The following is a 24,680-nucleotide window of genomic DNA, read 5'->3' on the forward strand; positions in this document are numbered from 1 at the left end:
AGCATGTTGTGGATCCTAGTGTATGGTCAAATGTCACCGTCTATCGGGTTTCTAAGGCACACGGTAAACTGGTTGAACCCATACAAAGGTCAGGATTTATTTGGTGTTTTTATAAATCCTAATTTTGTATTTTAAACAAAGAATATACGCTCACCATTTTATCCTGTGCATATCAGAAAACAATAATAAAATAAAATCCAAGCAAATTGTGGTTTTATTTCTGAGCTGGGCATAATTTTAGCAAAACAATTGCGAAGTCAATCTAGCAAGAGTGAAATTAGAAGCTTTTCACAAAGAATCACAAAGTCATGCCTATATTTTGGCGCCTCCGTAGAGGGCGCCAAAAAGGCATGTAAAGGAACCCAGTGCATAGGGCTACGCGTTAGGATGGTTTCACATACGTAAATGCGCACGTGTTTGAGAGACATTTTTGGCCTAAATCATTCCAACGAAATGTTATGTTGTTGGAATTCTTGATAGGCCCATTCAGTGATTTGCTCATTCGGACAATCGTAAAAATCATCAATATTCAGATTTTGGTACCTTTGTCATTGTCATTGATGTGTTAACATATCCTGCGAGTGGTGCAGCCGAAAGCCGTGTATTTAAGACAAAATAAGACATTTTACACGAATCTGTAATTTAGATACTGACAGTATCTAAATTAGCTACATGTATTTGAATGGGGCTTCAGCTTCATCAGTACTGCTGTTTTCTTCGTTTTTTGCCAAATTTGTCATTTCAAAAATACCAAATGACAATTTGAATGACTTATCCTTCACTTTTAAGCAATTTATAAACAATTTTAATTTTTTTACACTTGCGCTGGGATCACTGAATGGGTCTTTAACAACAACAAAATATGTTGTTATGTCACTGAACATATTCATGATATTTTTCCAAGCGGGCACTCTGCCCCCCCCCCACACACACACCCACCCCCACCATCTGCTACATCTGTTAATCCTGACGGTCGATAGTCCGAAAGTCCGCTATACCCTACTACCCTAACTCTCACTTTCGAACTAATCATGTCTGCTAACTATCGACACCTTTTATTTTTCGGTGGAACGCCACTCCTTACTCATTGCCCTATGCCCATGGTGTCTTTTCCAAGTCCATGCATATTATATTATTTTGAGTGTTCAGATTGCAAAATTGAATGGATACGATAGAGGTATACGTTAATTAAAAAATTATTGCCAGAAGATCTGAAGAAAGAACTACAATTACAAAAGCTATATTACAACGAGATAATAAATACACTTGAATCCATCGTAATTATATACACAACACATCAGGGATAAGTTATATCGACGTTTCAAAATTGTAAGGTAGAGGCACGTCTTTATCACGTGACCATTTAACGGAGTCCAACTTATTTCCTAATACGATAGGTTCTTTTTTGTAAGACCCATAGCTGCCATTTCTTTTACTAAATCCATTTCTCATTCCGTTATCGCCATTAGCCTCATACGCCGGGTTGGTGGTTCCGTTTGACATCGTCTTGGGCGGTGGTTGCCATTGTTTCTTGACGGGACTGGGTTTGTTGAAGCCACTTGATGCCAAGCCTGATTTAGGTTGGTCTGGTAGAAGAGGGTAGTTAGCTTCAGCCCGATGTTTATTGAGAGCCGGGCCCCACGAGTCCGTTGCTTCCAGAGAATAGAAAAAACGCTTTGCGGAAAACGAAATATAGATGGAAATTTTAATAAATGAAACAGGTTTAATTAGCGTTTAAAACTATAAACTCAATTTTATATAAATATTATTTTCTGTGATGTATAAGATTTTAACGATGTTATAGTTCCATTCATATGAAAAGGTTTGGCTACAAAACGATTCTCTTATAAATGCATCTACGCACAGTTTTCACCTCGATACACCCGAGTACATGTATTTTCCAAGCACAGCGAGTCTAGCCTCTACACAGTCTGTGTTTATACTACACGATTGAGTGCATAGCATCATAAGAGCTGTGTGAGATCTAGTGGAAAATAGAAATTTGTGATTGTTTTTTTTCAAAACCTCAAGTGTTCCCTTCATCCAATCTGATTTTTTTTATATCGAACGAAAGCTAACACTTCCCCCTAAAAACACTTTTTTTTTCATTAGGTCAACAAATAACGCAATTCAATGTTTATAGCAAGATCAATGTGGTAAATCTGTTGAAAATGACCTATCCAAGCACATTCATTCATGAACTATGACTTTGCTAAAGAGCGCTTACAAATTGATATGCTATTTGTGGTATCTTCAACGGATTTTAAACACGTCATAATATAAAAGTTTGGAAAGTTTTTTCTCAGATTATTTTGCAACATGTTCATACCCAGGGGCGGATCCAGGAATTTTTGATAGAGGGGGCGCCTTTTGGTCAACGACGAAAAAATGGTGTTAAGGGGGTTACCCCCTCGAAAACTCAACGGTATTGGCCCATTGTTTGCTGCTCATGGCCGAATTTGTTCATTTTTTTAAATTTCTTTCATTTTTTGTATTTTAAGTTGGGCCGGCGCCCTTTGCTAGGCAAAAAATAGAGGGGGCGCGCGCCGGCTGCGCCCCCCCCCCCTAAATCCGCCCCTGATACCGTGTTGCATATCAATAGTTAGCTACTTGATTCCCCTTTACAATGACACCACATTTGAAACAATCACATTTTTCACGCCTGAGTACACGTCTTGTGAATGCAGTGGGGTCTCAAACCGAATGCGCCAAATTGACCGTTATTCTGTGCAGCAAGCTGCAATCCCATAGGGCCACAATCTGAGCCCTAATGTAATCCTCCAAGATGACAACGCTCGCTCCTACAAGTCAACGACTACCTACAGAATATGGGAGTAGAGAGAATAGAATGGCCTGCCATCAGCATAATCAGCCCAGACCTCACCTCGATTGAACACTTGTGAGACCAGTTTGGTCGTGCTGTGCGTGCCAGCATGGCCAGGGTAGCCAATGACACCATGTAATGACCTGCGACGAATCCTGGTTGAAGAATGGAATGCCATTTCACAGCAACGGTGACCAGGTTCGGTGAGCAGCATGAGGAGGAGGTCCCTGGCTGTTGTGGCTGCGTAGCGTATGGTTTTTCCACCTGCTATTGAGGTTAGTGACTAGTGTTGTTTGAGCACAGAATAATGGTCAATTTGGCACATTCTGAGAACCCACTACATTCACAAGACATGTACTCAGCCGTGAAAAAGGTGATTGTGACAAATGGCATGAATGGGGTGTCATTGTAAAGGGAAATAACGTAGCTATCCATTAATATGAAACACGATATGAACATGTCACAAATAATCTGAGATATAGATGCTTAAAAAAACTTTCCAAACTTTTGTTGAGGAGTATACGTAATAATATTATCCACAGTGATATACATGCATTATTTAGTTTGGCGTCGGCGAAATCCAAAATATATACGCCTTTTCATTCTTCGGGAATTGAAGTTTTGTTTCACGTGTAAAAAATAACAATTTGGAGTTGTTTATTGTAATGATTTTGCAGTATAGTATACAAAATGCTTCATATTTCACACAAAACGAACCAAATAACAGAGGTGGATCTAGGGGACCAAAGGAGTGCCACCTGCCCCGACAAATCTGCATAATTATTTATAAAAGCAAACTTTTTAGCCTCTCATCCAGCCTCGGTAATTGATCATTTTTCAAATCATGTTTCATATGGCAAAACAAGATAATATTGCTTTTAATTCCAAACAATTAGTGCTGTATTTTTCTGGAATATATGGAGGGACCTCTTGGGTTTTACGTTTGCTATTACGTCACACTGAGTGAAGATGTGCTTTGTTTGAAGTTAGCTCTTTGCTAGGACTTTCTGACAACATCTTCAGCTCAGGGCCGGATTTACCATTGGGCCAGATGGGCCCGGGCCAAGGGGCCCCCAAATGTTTCTGTGCATCTTTCTTTTTAGCCTAAAAACACCATGTTTTGGATAAAATTGCAATATTTTGCGTGCTTCGCGCGAACTGGCTCTTTATATAGCAAAATGCACCTTCATATTGGGCTAAAATTGTCTGAAATTTGTTTTGCGCGGAAAAATGTCCTTGTAAGATCGTAACAAAATATTCTCGTCTCCATCTTAATTATAATGCTTCCGCCGTCACTGTCGATCGTATACGTAAACCAAATTTGGCTATATGAATTCCTCACGGTGAGTTTGGGCCTCTAAATTTTGGCCTGGCCCAGGGTCCCCAAAAAGGTAAATCCGGTCCTGCTTCAGCTTTCCCGTTGATTGATTTATGTGGCACTTGCAAACCCGGGTTGCAAACCTTTGAGTAACGGTGTTCGCCCTCTTTCCCCTACATATTAGCGGACAGATAACAGAATCCCCATTTTTGAGAGTATACATAGGATACACCCGGGGTACACTGCTTTAATAAACTCACCTCTTTCCACGTGGTACCGTGAGCTTTGTAATACAAGAAGTATATCATATACCCAGGAACGGGTAGTAAAGCTGCAATGACCATACCCCATCCCAAGAATTCTGCCCATGGTGGATACTTGTAATCATCCAATGTCAGTCCTTTGTAACCCACACCGAAGAAGATGAACACAAAAAAGATAATGCCTGGTGATATAGCCATCCAACAAATCTTCCAATAAATGTTCATTTTGAATTTCAGCATCACCATCATATCTTGCATGTATCTGTCGACGCCTGAAATGTAGTGGATAAAAAATTGCAAGAAAAAAACATTAATTGGGTTCTCAATGACCAGTGAGAATGAAAGTGAGAGTAGATCTCTTTTCCTCTCTGGAATGACAACGTTTGCACAATTGAGATAGAGCACACACTTGAGGGCACGGCGAAGTTGGCTCGAGATTAGAGATTAGACATTCGTTATTACGTTGAATATTACACTTTTAATCGTTTTTCTGCATCGATCAAGGGTACTGGAGTCTTTTGAGACCGTTTTTGGACTTTCAAAAATTTTGGCCCAAAAATTTCAAAATTTTTGAACTTTCAACCTAATAACCACTTTTATGTATCGAAATTTGGCCAGATGACGAAGATTCGGAATTTTGAATATTTTGGCCAAAATTTTCGGATGTCCAAAAATAGTGTCAAAAAATGTAGAAGACTTGAACGATACATAAGAGTTGTTTTTAGGTCGAAATTCATCAAAATAAGGAATTAAAAAACTTTATATTCAACGTATTGAAATATTCAATTGCGAATGTCTAATCTCTAATCTCTAATCTCGAGCCAACTTCTCCACGCTCAATTGAGCACAAAATAGAGCACACCTTTTTCAAATGTCTTCTTCGTGCCTTCGTGTTTTACATTTTCAATCCCGATTTCTAACAAATATGCCGCATGGGGCTCCTTTTTACAAGACTGTACGTAGTCAACTTGCCCCTTGTGCTTACTTTGCATTTAAGCATACTGATTCGTATTCATTTGTGTACAATTGCAGTAGCGTAGCCAGCGAGGTGGCAGGGGGCAGAGTTCCCCCTGACAAAAATGAAAGAAACAAGTGCCCCTCTGACAAAAAACGAAAGAGAAAATCTGGAGGGCAAAGGAATAGTGCAAAGTAGTGCAAAATACAATTTTTTGAGCGCTGCGCGCGCACAATATAACTATAAAGCCCTTTTTTTATCCTGATCATAGGCGAAAATAGTGTAAAATTATAAAATACAATATTTTTGCTCGCTATGTGCGCACATCGTCACAATAAAGCCTTATTTGGAAGCTCGAAGACATGTATCTAAAAAACAACAACCGGTATAGACCCACGCTAAACAGGGACGCCGGATACGACCTGCCCGCCATCTACAATGATCTGCTGACACTTGACCACCCATCGGGTGGTCATGTGACCGGAGGATTAAACAAAACATCACTACGCTGAATGAAGACGCCGTGATGGTGTCGCAAGCTACGTCGCTGCTCAATGAAGACTCTGAAAAAGGTAATTTTTTAAGCAAACAACCGGTATATGTATTATATGATGCAACTGCAATTATTTTCGTCTAGACTACGTCCCTGTCCAATTGATATATTTTCGCATCTGATCTTTTCAGTCACCGTATATCCCTCTGTTTGCTAGCTTCCCAAGCTTTATTTTACTCGCGCTTTCGTAATCAATAAACTGGAAGATCCAAATATCAGAATTGATCAGTAGGTGAGCCCTGATTATAATTATACCAAGATATGTTGCATTCAATAACATACGAGTACGTATAATACTTTACGTTTACTGTTACTAATTATGTAAACTTTTTTATGATCATTTATTGAATACTTTTATTGTGATAAACATCAGTATAATTTCGAGTTCAACTGAATGCGTTCATCATGATTAATAACATACTTATTTATACTATTTTCCCGATGGGCACGCTGGATAGCTACACACCTGTCTATATCCCACATTTTGCATAAGATTAATCTATCCCTAAATAGAGATGCTTTAAAAGGTAAAAGTCCAAATTATATATTACCAATATTTTTAACAATCAAACAAATACATACCGTACACATATGATATAATAAGAGCTTCTGCCATTGCTACAAGAATGAGTGAGAAACCGGCTGAATATTCATCCATTAAAGTCAGCATATAGAAACCGCCCTGGATATAATACAGAAACAGAGAAACAAAATTCATACAAACGATAAAAAAAATTCGAGCTGTTTGCAGAATACAGTAAGAAAAGATTTCATTTTCACAAATAGCATTTTATCTTCGTCATTAGTACAATTGATTTCAATTTGTATGCACTACAGTCGTGCAAATCATGTTAAAGTTGTCATTATTTGGCAGATGATTTATAGTGCTAAATAATTTAGGCTATGGAGGTCTTTTAACAGTAGGAAAAGGTCATTGAACTTTGAACAGAGGGTCAAGTTCAAAATTACTCAGACCTGTTCAAAACTCACACCATCGTAATCCTCTGGTAATAAGGATTCAGAAAGTATACTTTGACATATCTATGGAGTTATGGGCAAAAGAGTAACATTGTGACGTTATATGTCCAATTTTGCTCTGACTTTGATGAAACTGGTCTCAAATTATTTGTCTTGTTGAAAGAAACCAGAAAAAGAATAGTTTGAACCATCTTGAGTGCTTTCTTATCCAGGTAACACATCAATTTGTCAAGGTCAAATTGATTCAATAGAGTTCAATGGGATATTGTCGATTTTGATGTGTTACTATAAAGCATGGTATGGTAGCCGTATGCCTGGGCATGCTTTCTGTTACATGGAAGGTTTTGTCACTTTAAATTATTTACTACATGAAAGTTTTGACTTCAGATGTCAAATTTACATAGGTATGACGATATGTCAAATACAAATCCCTTAAAGTTATAAAGATTGGGACTACTAGTTAATATTAGATTCAGCAACTCTTCCTATACCTTTGAACAGGAGCCAACCGTTGTTAATACAATGTAGGTGATGAAATCACACTTTTATAGTAGCGTATACGCAGACAACGTGTTGTTCTTAAAAGGTGATGAACAACGATAAAACATGATTGAGTCACTAAATTAAAAACTAAATACTATTTACTCACATTCGTTGTCATAGGCCAACCCAGGATGAAGAAGATGACACAACTAATGCCGGTAATATGCGTCTTTTTGTCGTAAATATTTGGGTACCAAGGTTTCAATTCATCTACTATTGCAGTCACCACTGTTTCTAAAGTAACAAACTAAATAAAACGATACAGAGCAAATGAGCGGGAGAAATTGGTATGCTGACGAATGACTAACATAGAACGGGCAAAATCCCGATTGTTGGGTTAACATCTATGTCTGGTACCAATATTGTAAAGGCTGTCATATTAATGTAATTGCTTCTAATGCAGCTATAATCCTTGATATAATAAAAAGTCATCATCATGTTCATAGGCTGTACACATTCTGCTCATAGACCCAATGTTTATGTATATTATATTTTGCAAATGGCCGTCTTTTCAATCATCAAGGAAAATTACATTCTAAAGCAAGTGTTATGAAGCAAACATGCATTTCTTCCCGACACTGGTGCCTTTGCGTACTATGCACATACAGCTTTCAATGCTACATTATGTATTAAAAGAAACCACGCATTTATAGCGCAATTACATAAGATCATTGCGCCTTACAGGAAGTTGCTGACCACTATGGCCCAAGATGCACTTTATACAACATTCAAGGATGGGAGAACCCTAATCAGCCTTACTGATTCAGCAAACTGGACTATACCAGTGTACTGTGTAAGTTTACAGTATACATAAAAGTCTAGCCATTTCTTCATTCAACGTCTTGATTTTTCAATTTAAGAAGAAAGTCAGTCGTCATAGTAATTATGGTAATCATGAACATTAATTTTGACTCTATTGAGGAAACGTGAAGTCATCACACACTTACCATACTATCAAGACCAAGGGTTAACAGCATAAAAAAGAACAATAATGCCCAGAATACGGAGCCCGGCATCCTAGCAATGGCTTCGGGATAGACTACAAACGCTAACCCAGATCCTGCAGAGTAATCAACCAAGAAGAGTATTAATTCTCGTCATCTACTGAAGATAGCAAAGCAAATAATTATACACATGCAAAACTTGAGCAGCGGCTAGAGACCTTTTGTTTTGTTGGCTTAATAAATGCCCATTATAGATATTGTTATTGTTATTATTATTATTGTTATTGTTGTTGTTGTTGTTGTTGTTGTTATTGTTATTGTTATTATTATTGTTATACCGCGATAAGGCCGACCATCGAACCTCGAAGGTAATGGGATTGGTGAAGGCCCATGATTTTTATATTTTACTTGAAATATTTGAAAGGCCCATTCAGTGATTTGTTCATCCGGACGATCGTAAAAAATCAGATTTTGGTACCTTTGTCATTGTCATAGATGTGCTAACATAGCCTGCCAGTGGTTCAGCCGAAAGCCACGTATTTAGGACAAAATAAGGCATTTGCATGAATCTGTAATTTAGATACTGACAGTATCTAAATTAGCTACATGTATTTGAATGGGGCTTTAACTTCGTCAATACTGCTGTTCTTTGTTTTTTTGTCAAATTTTGAATTTCAAAAATACCAATTGACAATTTGAATGATTTATCCTTCACTTTTAAGCAATTTATATCAATTTTAATTTTTGTACACTTGCGCTGGGATCACTGAATGGGTCTTTTAGGAATGACCCCAACTTGGTATTATTTTACGCTATTACACAATAGTCATTCGGAAAATGCCATACTAATCCCCCCACCCTTAACCATATTGACGTGTCGGACTTATCGATGTATCGGTCTGACATATCTGCATTATAGCCATATGATAGTTCCCTACCTCCAGCTGCTACATCTTCTATAGGTATTCCGGAATCGTGAGACATGAAGCCAATGACGGAAAATATCACGAAACCAGCAAAGACACTCGTCCCACAATTAATCAGAGCAACCATGATCGCGTCTCTAGAAACAATACAAATATATAGTTTTCATGTAAATTCAATGGTCCGTGTTTTCAACTAATTACGTTCGCACATACACACCCCTACCCACCCAACAACCACGACCCACATCTCGCCGCTACAGGCACACTCGCACACACCCCACGTGTTTCTACATTCCATTGAAATAAAAACATCGTAGACAGAGCTACGTTGATTATGGCATACTGCGCTCAATATTGACAATAACATTGTTGCCACCTTTCCCATTTTTAGAAATTTGTATACGAGTTGTCAAGAATAATTTCACTTTACCGATGAAAGTTGTTATGAAATTTATTGTAGCTGGCCAACGTATGTAGACCACCCCAGGCAGAACCGAGAGAATAGAAAATTTGCACCGCTGCATCCTTCCATACCTAGTATATAAAACGATATACAATGATAATCTCTTAAAAGCGTTTCACACAGATGTTTCTTAAAATACGAACTTTCAAATCTTCGGAAAAGTTATATGGGTGTTTGTTTCAATGTCTATAAAATTAAGGCTCCGAAGCGAGGGTTTCCCGCTAGTGTATTTTTAAATTAAAATTAGACTTGGTGAAAAAGCAAAGCAAATTCTATTGTTTTATTAGTGACCATTTCAAATCAAGTTATCCACACTCAAAAAGTATTTTGTTGAACTTGCTGTAAGTAACTTGTTGCCTCAATTTTATTGGGGACAGCCTATTTGTTGGAAGGGTCAATAGTTCGAAAAGGGTTAAAGGGCAGAGTTCAGAACATTTTAAGTTAGGACAAGGGTTAGGAATAAGGTTAGGGTTAGAATTATGGTTAGTATTAGGAATATGGTTAGGTTAGGGTTGGGGTAAATTGTTAGGATAAGGTTGGTGGGTTAGGGCTTAAGTGGAAGGTTAGGGATAGGGTGAAGTTTAGGGTTATGGTTATAGTAAGGGTTTATGTTATTCAATTTTTTGACTAATGACCCTACAGATTATCGACCTGTAATCATTTTCTTGAATAATCTCAACAATTATTGGATCAAGTAATACTTAATCCCTCATATTGACTGCATTTAAATCACTATTGTCAGGCCCTGGATATTGTGACATTTGCAGATGTATATAACTTCTTCTTCTTCTTGAAAAGTGTGTGCTTCAGCAACTGAATAGTTTTGCACTGCAGTTGTGTGTACCTGCTATGACGAATATGGCAACAGATAGAATCAGGTGCAAAATATATACAATGGTGAAGTGCGATAAAAAGAAGGCTGCCAGCTGGTTACATGCAGACTTCGCTCAATGCTGCCTTAAAGGCATCGAGCGAGGTGACGTCTCCTGGGTCCATCGTAAGGGCGTTCCATTCCCTGCTTGTGTGTGGGAAGAAGGATGCCAAGTAAGTCTGGGAGCTGCAGAATGGTGTCCAGAATCTGGAAGCATGTCCTCTGGTGTTAGATGTTGCCTCTGGTCAGGTAATGCTCCCAGTTGATGTCGACCAATTTGTACCTTATTCTGTACAGCATGGAGAGTCTGGCGACGTCTAGATTGAAGTGACGGCCATTTGAGATCAGTAAGAAGTGATGTGACGCTGGTCCTACGATCATAATTGCTGGTGACGAATCGCGCACTACTTCTTTGGACTTGTTCCACCTTCTTGATGTTGCGCTGGGTGTGGGGGTCCCAGGCCACTGCCCCGGGCCACTGCAGCGTACTCTACAATGGGTCTCACATAGGTGTTGTATGTAGCCTCTTTGCTTTTCCTGCTGCGGCGATTGAAGCTGTGTCCAAGGAAGGCACGGGTTCCATTGGCTTTCTTGGTGATAATGTCGACATGTGTGTTGAAGTTGAGTTTGCTGTCGATGTTCAGACCCAGGTACTTTGCAGAGGACAGGGTTACGTCGTGGATGGTGATAAGCTTCCTTTTGTTGGTGACGTGGATTACCTGACACTTGGATGGGTGGAATTGCATTAACCAAGTGCGTTCCCATTCCTGCAAGGCGTCTAAATTATCCTGGAGAAGTTTTGTGTCTTGAAGGGTTGAAATACATCTGTACAGGACAGTCATCTGCAAAGAGGCGGGTAACAGAGTTGCTGGCTGGAAGATTGTTAATGAAGGCTGCTGCTTTGGCCGTCTACAAACACTTTCTGGGTCCTGTTGCTGAGGAAGTCTTGCACCCAGCGAAGCGTGATGTCATGGTTTCCGTAATGCTTGATCTTGTGGAGACACCTTATCGAAAGCTTTGGCGAAATCCAGCAGGATCAGGTCAGTCTAGCCTTTCTAGTCAATGCCTTTTACCAGGTCTTGGATAGTGAGGATCAGCTGGGTTTCGCACGATCTATTCTTCCTAAAGCCATGTTGTGCATCGATCCGTCAGGATTTGGTGTTTGGAAAGGTGCCCAATCATAGCATGATGGAGAATTTGTTCACAGAGCTTACACAGGATGGATGTCAGTGATATAGGTCTGTAGTTGGCAGCTAAGGATCGGTTCCCATTCTTGAAGATCGGAACGACGGATGCCCTCTTCCAAGAAGCTGGTACTGTGCCATGATCCAACGAAGCTTGGAATAGTAGAGTGATCGCAGGAGCAATTTCCACCGCCGTTTCCCTGAGACGTCTTGCCGGAATTCCATCTGCACCTGTGGCCTTGTGTGGTTTCAAGTTCTGGAGAAGCTTGATGACACCTGGAATGCTGACAGTAATTCTTTCCATTGGTGGATGGGGACCAGGTCCAAGGTCTGGCAGGGTGGTTGACTTGTCATCAGTGAATACAGATGCAAAATGGTGGTTCAGGATGCTTGCTTTTGTCTTTGGATCGCTGTGTGGATGATGTTGCCGTCTTTAAGCGGAGCAGTTCCTGTGTGGTCGCAGCGCTTAGATTTAATAAGCGTACCAAGACGTTTGTTTCCACTTGGTTCACTGCATATGATGTTGGTGAGATATTGGCTCATAGGCTTGCCGGCATGTTGTTTGAGCTTCCTTCTTAAGTCTCCAGATGCGGCACCAGTCTCTGTCCTTATTGTCCTTATATGTGAGTTTTGATGGCACATACTCATTAATGATCTTCTTAAGCTGATCTTCAACTTCAGCAGCAAGTATTTCAATTGGAGTAGAGGTGGAGTGTCTTGAGACGAAGCTCTCTGCACAGGTTTTTGTAGCAGCGAGGATACTGTCAAGGTCAGCACGTTTCAAGAGGTATATCTTGCGCTTGACTGGTTTGGACTAGCTTGAATATTCAAGTCCACATAAACAATGTCGTAGTCGCTCAGTCCTGGCATGCCTTCGCATCGGTTGACCAAGGAGGGCCGGTTGGTAATCACAATGTCAAGAGTGTTGTCATTTCTTGTAGGAACGTCTACGGGCTGTTCAAATCCAGTACGTGACAGTGACTGCAGGAAGGACTCGTTGAGGCTTTTTGGAAACTGATGGCCGATCACTTGGTCAGTAATCGAGTCGATGTCAGGCAGGTTGATATCACCACTAATCCAGATTGCAGCGTCTTCAATGGTCTTGTTGAGAGAGTCCACGTAGTCTTGGTTGTTGTTGGTTGGCCGATATAAGGCGCCGATGACCAGAGATTTCTCTTTTCCATTCATGATTTTGCAGCCACAAATTCAGCATCGGGATTGGTTTCAAGTTGATACGGTAGCTGCTCAGGCTTGGATGAAGAGCAAGGAGAACACCGCCGTACCCATCGTGCCGGTCTTTACGGTATAGCTTATAGTCTGGAGGAAGGATTTCCCCATACGTAGTTGGTTTAAGCCAGGTTTCACAGCCGGATATTACATCAGGTTTCATAGCCTCAATTAAACTCCATAGCTCTTCCTTCTTACTAGATATGCTTTGAAAGTTTATGGTAAGTGATCGAAGACTGGTAGTTCTGTTATTAGGTTTGCTGTTGTTATGTATGGTTGGCTTTGTTGGCGAAGACTGGGCATTCGGGGACCCTGGTTCAGAAGAGCTGCTGCTGGTAGTTGATAAGCTCATCTATAGTGTTTTTAAAGACATCAGGCAAGCTATTGTCTAAGGTGGTAGAGTCAAATAGGTAAGCTGAAACGTTAGGAAAGCCACAGTTTGTGCGCTCCTATAGGAGATCTGAAGCTATCTGATCTGGCAAAGTATGCTAACACTGCTTCACTTATATGAATACAGTCGACATAAAACCACGTACTGCATTCATCGGAGAGAATGCTAGCTTTTGCACCTTTGTAGTGTGTGCAGGCTTTGTGACATTCGCCGCATCAAACATGCAAGTAGGATGCAAGCATGCACAACGCACACACATATTACATGACAATAGACCCTAGACATGTTGGATGGATGGAGGGTGTTGAAGGATGGAGGGCGAGCATGGAAGGATGGAGGGCGAGCATGCAAGGATTGAAGGAACACAGCAGGATGGCGGATGAAGGGTGACAGGATACAAGGATCTGTACAATGATTGGTATGTACAAGCATGACAAGGATTGGTAAACAACAAAAGCAGGATTGGATTGGTAAACACACAAGCAGGATTGGTAACCAATGGTAACACACAAACAACAAGGATAGATGACCAGGATTGGTAACAATCAATGACAGGGTTTGAACAATTTAAGTAGTGCTGACAAAACTCATACAAATGATTCTAATTAGAGACACAGAAGCTTACAGATTCTATTACGCTGAAATGAAATATACTAAAAGAGTCAAGGGAAAATGAACTTGTTAAAATAGTTTTCATCAATCAACAATAACCTGTTGTCTTCAACTAATACGATACCAAAACATATAAACGTAGTGTAATAATCACTTACTGTTGCGTTCCCTAATCGATCAAATCTAGGCACAATGTAAAAATAGATCCCGCTTCCTGCGCCTGGTAACGTAACTCCTCGAATAAGTAAAATAAATAAAACGATATATGGGAATGTAGCAGTGAAGTACACAACCTGCAAAAAAGAAGATAAGAAATCGAAGTTGTAGTCAAGTGAGATAAACGTACATGAATTCAATGAATTTATTTATAAATTGTGTATAGTTCATGCATGTCATGTGACAATAACTAACGGTGAAATCAAGACAAGTCATCTGCAGCCTGTCCTTACTAGACGTTTTTAGAGTGGCGCAGTTGTTATCAACACCATGGTACACCTAAATGAAATATTCAGCTTTCCAATACCATTCAATGGAAGTGGCAAAGGCAGATACTCATAATTTTAAAACTATTGTTACGGATCGCAACGACCCTAGGCCAACAACACTTTTAACCCAAGAATACAACAAAACACAACTCTCGTAAAATGTATTTGAATCTGTGATGAAAAGTATAATATGATTGGACAATGTTCTTGCATTATAAGCATCATGGTCAAACCATGAATGTATACAATCAATGGATTACAAACTATTTACACTCCTTACTTATCCGGCAGTCTTCTTATTCTTCATGTTCTTGTTGATTATAAAACTCTGTTGCACTCAATGTTCTGGACGACTGATGTATATCATGACTCAAACTTGTACAGTGCAGACTAGACTAGCGTAATATAATATCCTTTACGTACAAGATCCTTGCACAGATGACAATTTTCAAAACTGTGCTACTTCACCATTCATCAGGAAACATGCTCTCATCCACCCTGTTTCCACTTACATAAGACGTGTTGTTTCATAAATCAGACTTCAGCAAGTCGACAGAAGAATATATTCCCTTTTTGAGGAAGATTATACACATACTTTGACGTTCTCTAAATCTTCTTCGTTTTATCAGCCGAATAATTGGTAGCACATTCACTACACAAACACAAAATGCACGTACATATCTTTGAAGGCACCTAGACTATAATCATATCCAATACAACGATTTCATAATACGTCTGCCCATCCATATCCTGTGTCTCCTTTTATACCAAACTCTATTAAAATATCTTACATTCATTCAGAGTTGTTTTCGACCCAGAGGATGATTTAAGCACTTCCCAGCAAGTCTTGCGGTTAGCACAGCTGTGTGAGTGAACATGACACCACTGCCCGCCCACTGCATACACACATGCATGGTTAAATTTGAATTTGGACAGATATATTTACAATAAAAACACCTTCAAAAAGTTGGTCGATTTCACATTTTATGTTATCTACAGAAGGTGTGAATTATCCTTCATGCATACATCACTTAAAATCTGAAATCGACCAAGTAATAATGACACACGGGCAATTCTAAAACAACATCTTTTGCACAGAGTTCAATGGGATTTGAAAAGTAAAGTGGCAGTTGAAACTCTAGTGATAACACTTTTACAGTGCATGATGGGGGTTCCTTAAATCATCCTCTGTTTTCGACCTGTGGACTCTACGGTGTCTATCACCATCACCATCGTCATCATCACCATCACGATCGTCGTCATCATTATCATTATCATCATCATCAACATCATAATCATTATTAATTACTGAATATCGTTACCGTATTATTTGATATTAGTATATTATTCACATCGCCAGTTCATTGTTTTGTTACTGTCTTTTGTTAAAATTGATTAAAATTGAGTTACTAGTATTCGATGAGTGGTTATTACCTTTCCCACTGATTGCACACCCTTGATTAGACATAAGAACACAATAATCCAAGCAAACAGTAGACATAAGAATAATTGCCATCGTATTGGACCCATATCATGTAGACCTTCACTACGACCTAATGCGTAGTTCCTGCAATGAGACAAATGTGTTTAATAAGTTAGTTCATAAAGCGATGGATTTGCTTTTATGGAGGGGGATTCTTTCTCAAAGACCCCATCGACAGCCTCATCCCCATTTTTCCTATTGTTGTCAATGTCATTTTCTTCATATTCCGTGATTATTCTTCTGTTAAAAAATGACACTGCTTTTTGTCTGACCCATTAGACTTAAATGATGAAGGGTACTACTCGATTATTGATATTGTCCCGATCATGTTTATGAGAAGAATCATCATTAAATGCTTGATCTGATATGTTTTTGTGCCTTTTTTCTTTGCGATATGTATAATTATTATGATTCGATCTTTTTGGTTGTATCATGCGAAAAGGGTAACGGAATCTGCTGTGGGACAAACGAAAAGCTATCTTACAGCCAGAATTCTTCCGCAGGTCTTGTAGAATTGGATTCCGATGCATTATAAACCACACTTAAGTTCCTTTTGCTGACTTCACAAAACTCGGTATTCCAATTGTTATCACAGGAACTCCATGGCACAACTTTGTTGAAGGAAGCGAAGAAGTAGAAGAGAGTGTAAGCGATTATCATATTATAGTAAATGACCACTATTCCAGACACTATGACCATGGTCCACCCAAGACCTGCAAGAAAAGTGTCAATCCAATCATGGCTATTATAGTATTTGATATTCAGACAAGATAATTTTGTTACAATGACGATATTCATATGCGTTGACGTGAATTGCGTGAAACGTTTTAAAAGACTATCAAAGATAAATCGAAAACTGGTAAAGCCACTTTACTGCCACGATTGTGTTGCATTCAAACTGACATTACACCGTTTTGCAGTACAATATATACACATATATCGTACACGTACAACACGCATAGAAAACATAATGTTTTATATATTTGTCACAATTACCGGTACATCTAGAAAAGGCACTTCATAATAATCAAAATGCAAACATTTGAAAATGAAATTTGAATATTAAATATTAATAATCAGCTAGCAACATAAAAACCAAAACAGATGCAACTTTAGCGGAAAGTAACATCCAATTTGAGAACAGGTGCATTTCTGTTCTTCAGAATGTCATGGTTTGAGTGCTCTGTGACATCCACATCAAGAGAAATGTCCTTTCAAAGTCACATGGTGATTCCAAAAATGTGCACCATATTCAAAATTTTGACCATTTATGCTTATTTCCCTTGATTTGCATTAAATTCTCAAAATATAGTTTTTGACCGTTTATCTGCTAAAACCCGCTTTAAAATGAAAAGAAATTACATTAGCCATGTTAAACGTCACACGCAAAAAACAACAAAATGGAGGAGCCTTGCTGCTGCAATCGCACGCCTACCCTAACCCTAACCGTACCGTGTACTACAAAATACTACTTGATATATGCGCTGTTCGTGCGTACATCCCACGTGGTGTGATGACGCAATCGCCTAAGTGATATATAGGCACGGTTTCGCTGGCCAGCGAAGCCCAAGACCCGTGGCAAGGTGTCGCCGACCTTGTGCTTGGCATGCGAGGGGTCTCGGGTTCGAATCCCACCCAGAGCAAACAACTTCTTTCTTTCTTTTCTCTCTTTATTCCTTCCTTCTTTCCCTTCCCGTCGCCAAAAAGCCCTTAGGCCGTTAGGGCTAATATACCCCGCATAAAAACACACGTCTTACCTCTGAATAACGGCGCAAGATCCCATACACCAACACAGCCCTTGCTTACATACTGACCAAAGCCAAGTTCGAGCCCAAACAGCGGTAAACCAGCAGCAAACAACATGATTATGTATGGCACCAGAAATGCACCTGTAAATAAAGAAATAACGTTATTTTTCTTCTTTCCAGTTTGTTCTTCGTATTTTGAGACCTCACTTGACACATACACCATGACCAGTTTTTAAAAAAATGACATTTTCATAAGTGTGACTTTTCCTTTTTGACGAATGATAGACACACCATGTTTCCAAAATGACAGAATGAGCTCGTTTCAAAAAGGCGTTTTTTATTTATTAATCTTTATATTACAAGTAACCGGAACAAGAAAACGACGACATTTACTGATACTCTTCACAACAAAAAATAAGCTTGCAAAATTACCTCCTCCATTTTTATAGCACAAGTAAGGAAATCGCCAGACATTTCCAAGTCCTACGGCATATCCAACAGATGAGAGAATGAAATCGATTTTGTTTCCCCAATTTCCACGTTCTTCGTTCTCGTCGCCTTTATTATCACCGCTTTCAGAGGATTTCTTGGACGGGTTCTTCTCTGGCATAGTGTCGACGAATGATGGAACAGTACTTGCCTTACGACTTCCATGGTCTTGACTTATCTAAAGTAATTATAAGTTGTACATTTGATTAGAAAATTTGATATTTTGTTACACTTGCAAAATTGTGATTGACACCAATATACAATTCAATTTTTATTATACAAAATCATCGTTGCGTCCCTAGTTACCTAGCTGTTGAACCCAGATTTCAATAGGCCTGTCACTATCATGACTGTGGAAACATTTTGAAATAAAGCATTTTCTGGAAGCTAGTAAATGCTTTGAGCCCGTTTTAAACAGATTTTCAGTAGGGCAAAATACGCTGATCAATATGCCTGTTATTTGAAGCAAATCGGACCTACAGTTTTCAAATATCAAGTCATATTCGCTCATTAACAACATTGACACATATATATGTTGAATATGTAACAACATTGTATAGCTGTTCTCAACTCCGAGAAATTAGACACAGATTATCAAATTGCTGAAAGTAAGGGAAAGCTTAATAAGCATTTTAAAAAATGGAGCCTTGATCTTGAAGCCTCTTAATTTGTTTTCTCCTTTATATTTTGCTTTTCTTTGTTATCATGGTTATCGCTTTTTAGGCTAGATTATTGCACCATCCTTTTTTGTTTTTGTTTGTTTGTTTAGTGTGTTGTGTTGTGATTGTTGTTTTTGTTTGGTTTGAGTGTGTGTTTTTGTGTCCCCTGTTTTGTCTTGTTTGTGTTGGGGTGGGTGGGTGGGTTTGGGGTTGTTTTCTTTCCCTGATATTAGAGATTTCAGGAATTCTCTTCCTTTTTGGTTGTTTTGGTTTGGCTCTTTTTCGGGGCATTTCCGTGCATTTCACAGGAGTTTTTCGTGGCTTACATCTCTGTCGTGAGTCTTTTTCCCCCATCAGTCCCAAGTACAGAGAATAATAAAAAAAAAAAACTCCGAGAAATTAACCTTTTAAATTGGGTACAATTCTTTTTGGACCACATTGTAGTACTAATAATAGTATGCTAATATCAAACATTGAAGAAACAAACCCTTCATCCCTCATTCATTCGTGAACATCCTCCGGACAAGAACCAAAAAAAATTATGTTACCTAACTTTAGAGTATTTTTCTATTGATTGCATTGGTATGAGGAAGTTTTTTGTTATTTAAAAAAAATTATTATTGTAAACAGTTCATGAGACTACTTACTCTATTGTCTCATATCAAATTCACATCGAGTGACAAATCATACGATTTCATGGACAATTATCAACTAACACGTCACCTATTGTTCCTGCAATCGTGGTATTTTTTCGCGCTTCATAAATTTTTGGTTTTTGGTTTTAAAGAAAAGTCCACAATCAAATGGCTTATTAAATAATTACAATAGAGTAACATTTTTATATTGACTAAATAAAATGTGTACACGTTTTTAATAATATTCTGATTGTTTCGGCAGTAGATGTTGACTTTCCATTGCGCAATGGTTTGGAAAATAACGAAAAAGTCAACCTCGGTGTAAAACCGTAATTATTCAAGGATTCTCTATTGTATTTTAAATAATTTATATGTCATCTCGAAATGTTAATTATTTCGTCCTTTCAGACTATTTCAAAAATAGTTGTAAACATGGTAAACCGTGCATGTTTTTTATTCAAATCTTATGCAAGGACATGGAAATGGCACTGCGCATCTTTATGCATGTAAAGTTGAATATTAATATAGAGTCTCTGCAAATGTATATTTGTATAATCTTTTAAGGTATATTGAAATGGAAAATGAATATTTGCCAGGCAAACAAGTGATTGAACATTAAGAATAGTTAAGGTTAGCAACTATTTTAAACTGTTACGATTTGGTAGTTCTGAGCATCTTGCGAATGGTATATAGTGAGCTTTGGCAAAAATTGCATTGATCGTTTTATAGCAAGTGCGTAGAAGAATTCAAATATATTTTTTTTTTTCCAATGGTTCTTGCGTTATGTTGTAAAGAGGGCTGAAGCAAAGGATTGCCTCGTGATAGGCTCGATAATTGGCGTCCAATTACACTTCTTAACATCGATTACAAGATTGTAACAAAGTCTCTTGCTGCTCGATTGCAAAAAGTGCTTAAGGGACTGGTCAACAATGATCAAAATGGATTTGTAAAAGGTCGTAGTATTCATAATAACATTCGTTTAATCGAAGATGTTTTACGTTATGTTGATGATAATGACATTCCTGGTATTATGTTATGTGTTGATTATAAAAAGCGTTCGACACAATTGAACGTGAATTTATCTTGTATGCTTTAAGAAAGTTCAATTTCGATGAATCATTTATAAAATGGATTTCTGTCATTTTAAAACACATCAAATTGTATCATAAACAATGGGCATATCTCTAAATTCTTTGAAGTCGAACGCGGTGTAAGACAGGGATGCCCGATTGCATCATTGCTCTTTGTTCTAAGTGTGGAACTGTTATCATGTAAAATTCGCCAATCCAAATCTATTAAAGGTATAAAACTTCCTATAGAAGGATATGGTCGCAACGAAGTCAAAATTTCAGCCTTTGCTGATGATACAACAATTTTGTCAATTCTGCTGAGGCACTCCAAAATACTCTAGTCATTCTTGATAAATTTGCGCTTCTATCTGGTCTCTGTTTGAATTACAATAAATGTGACGCCATCTGGATTGGTTCTCTCAAAAACAACGATTTTAAAATTGGTAATGTTAATTGGAAGCTTTCTCCAGATAATACTATTAAAATCCTTGGTATTACCTTTAGCCCAAACGTTCCTCTTGAAAAACTCAATTGTAACTGGGATGAAAAATGAAAAAATCGAGAGTTCTATCCGTGCATGGCAAATGAGAGGATTATCAATGATTGGTAGAAACTTAATTGTCAAGTCTCTTTTAGCATCACAGCTCACATATATTGCTTCCACGATTATTATTCCAGACAAAGTGGTGACAAAAATCAACAACATGTTTATAAAATTTGTTTGGAATAGAGCTGAAGCGGTAAAACGCAGAACAATCATTTCTGACTTTGATATGGGAGGAATAAAAATGTTTCATGTAACATCTTTTTTGAATCATTGACGTTGTCTTGGATAAAGAAACTCGTCAATAATGAGGTTGCTGTGTGGAAAAATATTGCTTTATATCATGTGTCTAAGATTGGGCTTAATACAGACCTTTTAAATGTAACTGCTCTATTAAAACCATGGGCATTGATTGTGTCAATATCATTGATAAGTTACCCAAGTTTTACTCATCTGTAATCAAATATTGGTTTAACACAAAACCGGTTGTTTACAAACAGGATATTGATATGCCTGGTACTGAAATAATATGGAACAACAATGCTATTCAACTTAACAGTAAATCACTTTTTATGCATGACTGGATCAGAGCAGGCTTCATAAGAGTTAACGATCTCTTTGACAATCAAGGGTCTATGTTTTCTGTTCAAGATATTCAGCGTCGTATCCCTCAAAATCCAAGGGTCTTCATTGATTACTTTGTTGTTCATAATGCTCTTCCTAAAGATTGGAAAACTCATCCTAAGCCTTGTGAAGAACGCTCTGACATCTTGTTTAATAAAATTCCTATTCAAAATGCTTCGCTAAAGATTTTAAAGAAATTAAAATCAGGTCGATGTATACAACCCCAACGTGTTACAAATTCTGGGCGATCAAATTCCCCAGATATCATTTTAACTGGAATTCTATTTGGAATAATGTCCCCCAATGCACTAAAGAAGCTCGTCTGATTTCTCTTAATTGGAAGATTCTTCACAACATATACCCCACAAAAACAATGTTGTATAAAATGGGCAAAGAAAATTCTAATATGTGTGAAACCTGTAATGTTATTGATCATGTTGATCATTTCTTTTACTATTGTAAAAAAATCAATCCCATTTGGGATAAAGTCAAAACAGTGATATCTTTGAATATCCAACATAACATCTCTCTCAATGTTAAAAATGTCATGTTTGGTGAACATGGTTCACACAGCAAAGACAACCTGTTTGTCAACTATGTAATTGTAATTGCCAAGCTTTGTATTAGCAAATATAGATATGGTAACCACCCCAATCTTCTCTTTTTGTTTGATAATGAACTCAAAATTCGCAATATATCTAATTGTTCAACTTAATTTCTTATACTTGTATATTTTATATAGTGTAATGCAATAATCTGTGTGTTCTGAAAATGTGTGATTTAATTATTTAAATATGTATACTATGTGGTTTTCGTAATATGTATAATAAAGGCTTATGCCTGACAACTCGTCAAAAAAACAAAAAAACAAAAACAAAAACAACACTTTTGTAAAATGTAGGCTACATAACTCATTAACAACAATAAATCAAGCAAAAGTTTTCAAAGTATATGATTTATTTTAGAATAAACTTTTGCAAAACATCAAAGTGTTATTTTTGAATAATATATTTATGATAATGAAAATCGATTATTTTTTGCTGCTTCGACCAACTACCCTAAAAGATTTAGTCAACGCAATAACATGCAGGATTATCAAGTATAAAGTATAGGCATATTATAATATTCCGTTCAATTCAAAAATTAACCTTCAAAACAGATGCGTTATTCAGCAATTTGTGACTGCAGTAATTAATTTTTGTCTTCTCTTGACCATTTCATATGAGAAATTTATATTGTGTATTAAATTAAATCCTGAAAATACTTTGACATGCAAATATTGACCGCTTGAATAAACAAGGGCATGCGGTGATTCAACATTATAGTATGAGCTTAATTTATATTGTGGAAGTAAAAAGTGAAATTATTTTCAACAGGTTTTAAGGTTTATTTTTGGGAGGGGGGCACTGAAACGCGGGCTGCTTATTTGTCACCCCACAATCAGCGAACCCCGGGCAGCGAACAGCAAAGTTTTAGTAAGGGAGGAGCCGGGTACATATAAATCTACTCTGGTTTGAGTCTCAAACAAGAACATACATGCTGGTTTCGTCTCAGATAATAGAGCTGCATGTTCTTGAAAGCTGTATTGACCCTTAGTTCAATGAGAACCGTTAAACCAAATTGAATTGCATTTTAGTGCATATCGATATAGCATGGTAATTGGAGTCCATTACGTCAATTTAAAGGTATCATCCAGGTCTGGTATCATCAATAATATAATACTTCCTGGCATCAATAATATATAGGCATAGACGTTTTCAAAGTAATCCTACGGGACCTTTACCTATATAATAGGCCCAATGACTGTAATACCTGTTGTATCAGAAAGAAAAAAACTTACCGTAAAAACACTAGAAAACGAGGATTGGGATTGGTATTGAGACATCTTGCGTAGAGTAGATATTATGAATCAGCGTTGAAAAAAACTTCGGAAAAGTGTAACTTTACATCCAAACCTCCATTGCGATCCCGTGGAACCACCACACTCAAAATGTAAATTCAGTGTTACCAGTGGAAGTAAGCTATAATCCCTGTACAAATATGGAAAGTATTTATACGTTGAACATATCCCGGGGACTTACATCGTATTCAACGCATCATCGTTAATACATCTAACAACTCCACGCAATATTTGTCACTAACTTAGGATAACAATAAAACCATATATTTGGAGACAACCATACTGAAAAGAACTTTTGTCATGTTAAACAACACGTTAAGAGTAACGACGTAGCGAGTCTAGACATCTACATACTTACCATTAAAACTTTGAAATACCTCCCATCATGGTAATGGCAGCATGTGTACAGTATTCAGGTGTTTGTCATAAAATAATACCAATACCAATAAAATTGTTATTAACAATAAAATGCATATACCTGTACTGCACTCCGATTATATAAATAACAGAAAAGGTTTGAGAGCAAATGCAAAGTCAGTGTATGGAGCTACATGTAATCGATCCTGTATGTAATTTTAAAAGGTATATTATTGCAGCAGATAATCGATAACCTGTCATGTTATCATTTCATGATCTTCTCTGGTTTTCGTTAAATAAGTTTTCTTATCATGACCAAACCATACTTACCTGTAACACAAAGCAAATTGTAAAATAAATTCATACAACAACGACAAACTTTATAACAATCCACCGGGATGACGATATATAAGAGATTTTATTTCGGCAACGGCGAACTCTCTATTCAAACAGTCACTAGCGGTATTTAAAATTCAGCTGAATTCATGCATGAGCAAATATATATGCATGGGAAATTCTTTGGTACAATCGTCATGCTTGTGACGAATTATTACGGTTACAATTTTGACAGCCACAGCACAAAAAGAAAGGAACGTTCTTTTCCTTGTCCATGCATGAATGCATTTTTATTTAG

General features: G+C 37.7%; 1 protein-coding gene across 3 annotated transcripts; it reads right to left on the reverse strand.

The window, feature by feature from the left end:
• Nucleotides 1-1,075: 1,075 nt before the first annotated feature.
• On the reverse strand, nt 1,076-24,577 carry LOC140152527 (sodium- and chloride-dependent glycine transporter 1-like). Of its 3 annotated transcripts, none has more exons than XM_072174881.1 (14): nt 24,377-24,577; nt 23,630-23,819; nt 18,201-18,435; nt 17,778-17,909; nt 16,505-16,733; nt 15,972-16,104; nt 14,211-14,345; nt 9,735-9,838; nt 9,317-9,441; nt 8,382-8,494; nt 7,541-7,681; nt 6,496-6,595; nt 4,403-4,677; nt 1,076-1,674 (listed from the first exon to the last, which is right to left on the reverse strand). In XM_072174881.1, exons 2-14 carry the CDS (start codon nt 23,672-23,674, stop codon nt 1,309-1,311), a joined length of 2,133 nt encoding a protein of 710 aa, XP_072030982.1. In that variant the 5' UTR covers nt 23,675-23,819; nt 24,377-24,577; the 3' UTR covers nt 1,076-1,308. The 3 variants fall into 3 exon arrangements, with proteins under 3 accessions (XP_072030982.1, XP_072030984.1, XP_072030983.1); XM_072174883.1 differs by lacking the exon at nt 24,377-24,577 and adding an exon at nt 24,168-24,216; XM_072174882.1 differs by lacking the exon at nt 24,377-24,577 and adding an exon at nt 24,048-24,126.
• Nucleotides 24,578-24,680: the final 103 nt, after the last annotated feature.

This window comes from Amphiura filiformis, chromosome 5, assembly GCF_039555335.1.
Source record: "Amphiura filiformis chromosome 5, Afil_fr2py, whole genome shotgun sequence".
Lineage (NCBI taxonomy): Eukaryota > Metazoa > Echinodermata > Ophiuroidea > Amphilepidida > Amphiuridae > Amphiura > Amphiura filiformis.